This window comes from Oncorhynchus masou, chromosome 23 (genome assembly GCF_036934945.1).
Source record: "Oncorhynchus masou masou isolate Uvic2021 chromosome 23, UVic_Omas_1.1, whole genome shotgun sequence".
Classification (NCBI taxonomy): domain Eukaryota; kingdom Metazoa; phylum Chordata; class Actinopteri; order Salmoniformes; family Salmonidae; genus Oncorhynchus; species Oncorhynchus masou.
The window spans coordinates 17,795,616-17,798,218 of NC_088234.1; the positions used below are offsets into that span (position 1 = coordinate 17,795,616).

A 2,603-nucleotide genomic window follows, 5' to 3' on the forward strand; every position below is an offset into this window, starting at 1 on the left:
CCACCTTTACTCCACACACAGAGACAAATACAATGCTCTCCCTCACCCTCCATTTGACAAATTTGACCATAATTCTATCCTCCTGATTCCTGCTTACAAGCAAAAATTAAAGCAGGAAGCACCAGTGACTCGATCAGTAAAATAGTGGTCAGATGAAGCAGATGATAAGCTACTGTACTGTTTTGCTAGCTCAGACTGGAATATGGTCCGGGATACAACCGATGGCATTGAGAAGTACACCAACCACATCAGTCATTGGCTTCATCAATAAGTGCATCGATGACGTCACCCCCACAGTGACCGTACGTGCCCCAACCAGAAGCCATGACATCACTGACATTTTCAACCTCTGCCTGTCCGAGTCTGTAATACCAACATGTTTTAAGCAGACTACCATAGTCCCTGTGCCCAAGAACACTAAGGTAACCTGCCTAAATGACTACAAACCATGAAGTGCTTTGAAAGGCTGGTCATGGCTCACATCAACACCATTATCCTAGAAACCCTAGACCCACTCCAATTTACAGACCGCCCCAACAGGTCCACAGACAATGCAATCTCTACTGCACTCTACACTGCCCTTTCCTACCTGGACAAAAGGAACACCTATGTGAGTATGCTATTCATTGACTAAAGCTCAGCTTTTACAACATAGTTCCCTCATAGCTCATAAATAAGCAAAGGACCCTGGGACTAAACACCTCCCTCTGCAACTGGATCCTGTACTTTTTGACAGGCTGCTCCCAGGTGGTGAGGGCAGGTAACAACACATCCGCCACGCTGATCCTCAACACAGGAGCCCCTCAGAGGTGCGTGCTCAATCCCCTCCTGTACTCTCTGTTCACTCATGACTGCCAGGCACAACTCCAACACTATCATTAAATTTGCGGATGACACAACAGTGGTAGGCCTGATCACGGACAACGAAGAGACAGCCTATAGGGAGGAGGTCAGAGACCTGGTTGTGTGGTGCCAGGACAATAACCTCTCCATCAACGTGATCAAGACAAAGGAGATGATTGTGCACTACAGGAAAAAGAGGACTGAGCACACCCTCATTCTCATTGACGGGGCTGCAGAGGAGCAGGTTGAGAGCTTCAGGTTCCTTGGCGTCCACATCACCAACAAACTAACATGGTCCAAGCACCACAAGACAGTCATGAAGAGGGCACGACAAAACCTATTCCCCCTCATGAGGCTGAAAAGATTTGGCATGAGTTCTCAGGTCCTCAAAAGGATTTCCAGCTGCACCATCGTGACTATCCTGACTGGTTCCATCACTGCCTGGTATGGCAACTGCTCGACCTCAGACCGCAAGGCGCAAGGCGTAGTGCGTACGGCCAAGCATCCTGCCATCCATGACCTCTATACCAGGCAGTGTCAGAGGAAGGCCCTAAACATCGTCAAAGACTCCAGCCACCCTAGTCATAGACTGTTCTCTCTGCTACCGCATGGTAAGTGGTAACGGAATGCCAAGTCTAGGTCCAAGAAGCTTCTAAACAGCTTCTACCCCCAAGTCATAAGATTCCTGAACATGTAATCAAATGGCTACCAAGACTATTTGCATTGCCCCCCCCCCTCCTAATTTACACAGCTGGTACTCTCTGTTTTGATCATCTATGCATAGTAAATTTAATTACATATACATATTACCTCAACAAACCGGTGCCCCCGCACATTGACTCTGTACCGGTACCACCCTGTATATAGTCACACTATTGTTATTTTACTGATGCTCTTTAATTACTTGTTACTGTTGTTTCTTAATCTTATCCATTTTTTTTTTAAACTGCATTGTTGGTTTGGGGCTTGTAAATAAGCATTTCCCTGTAAGGTCTAAACCTGTTGTGTTCTGCACTTGTGACTAATACAATTTGAAAATAAATACTCACTACCATAGAAAAGGGGCTTGTTAAGTGTTTCCTGCATTCTTCTACGTAACTGTCAACCTTAAGGGTGTGTGTGTTTGTGTGTGTGTGTGTGTGTGTGTGTGTGTGTGTGTGTGTGTGTGTGTGTGTGTGTGTGTGTGTGTGTGTGTGTGTGTGTGTGTGTGTGTGTGTGTGTGTGTGTGTGTGTGTGTGTGTGTGTGTGTGTGTGTGTGCGTGCGTGTGTATCTGGGCCTATATAAGATGACAGAGGATGGGACTAGAGTGTGGAGATCAAGAGGAGATCAACTGGAGGTGAAGATTAAGGTTGGACGAATCTGCTGTACTGTACATCTCTGGTAAGACTTCCCTGTCTAAACAATTCATGTAGCGTTTGTGTGTTTTATTGTTTATATATTTTATATTGTTCATGTTGTAAAACACTTTGTGACAATCTGTCTTTATAAAAAGTGCTATACAAATAAATGTTGTTGATTGTTGTGTATTAAAATGATGCAGGTGATCTTTATTCAAATCAGTCTAGAGTCTTTGGCATCTAGTTTTGCAGTCACATTGATAGATGTGTTTAGGACATAAAAACAATTATATTAGAATGTCTTTGGGTTTCAACTGAGCCCTATATCTCCTTAGACCCAAATCTGAGAGTTGAGAGAGTAAATGACTATCACAGTACTGTTAATAGTATTATAATATTTTTTAACCCAAATAACATCTTAT

At 44.0% G+C, this 2,603-nt stretch overlaps 1 protein-coding gene across 1 annotated transcript in view; it reads left to right on the plus strand.

Annotated features, from left to right (window-relative positions):
• The first annotated feature begins 1,159 nt into the window (after nucleotides 1-1,159).
• LOC135510069 (cytosolic phospholipase A2 gamma-like) overlaps nucleotides 1,160-2,603 on the plus strand; it is a 14,375-nt gene continuing 12,931 nt past the window's right edge. The window contains exon 1 of the mRNA XM_064930872.1: nucleotides 1,160-1,454. Within this exon, the coding sequence (XP_064786944.1) occupies nucleotides 1,160-1,454 (295 nt within the window). The remainder of the gene's footprint in view (nucleotides 1,455-2,603) is intronic.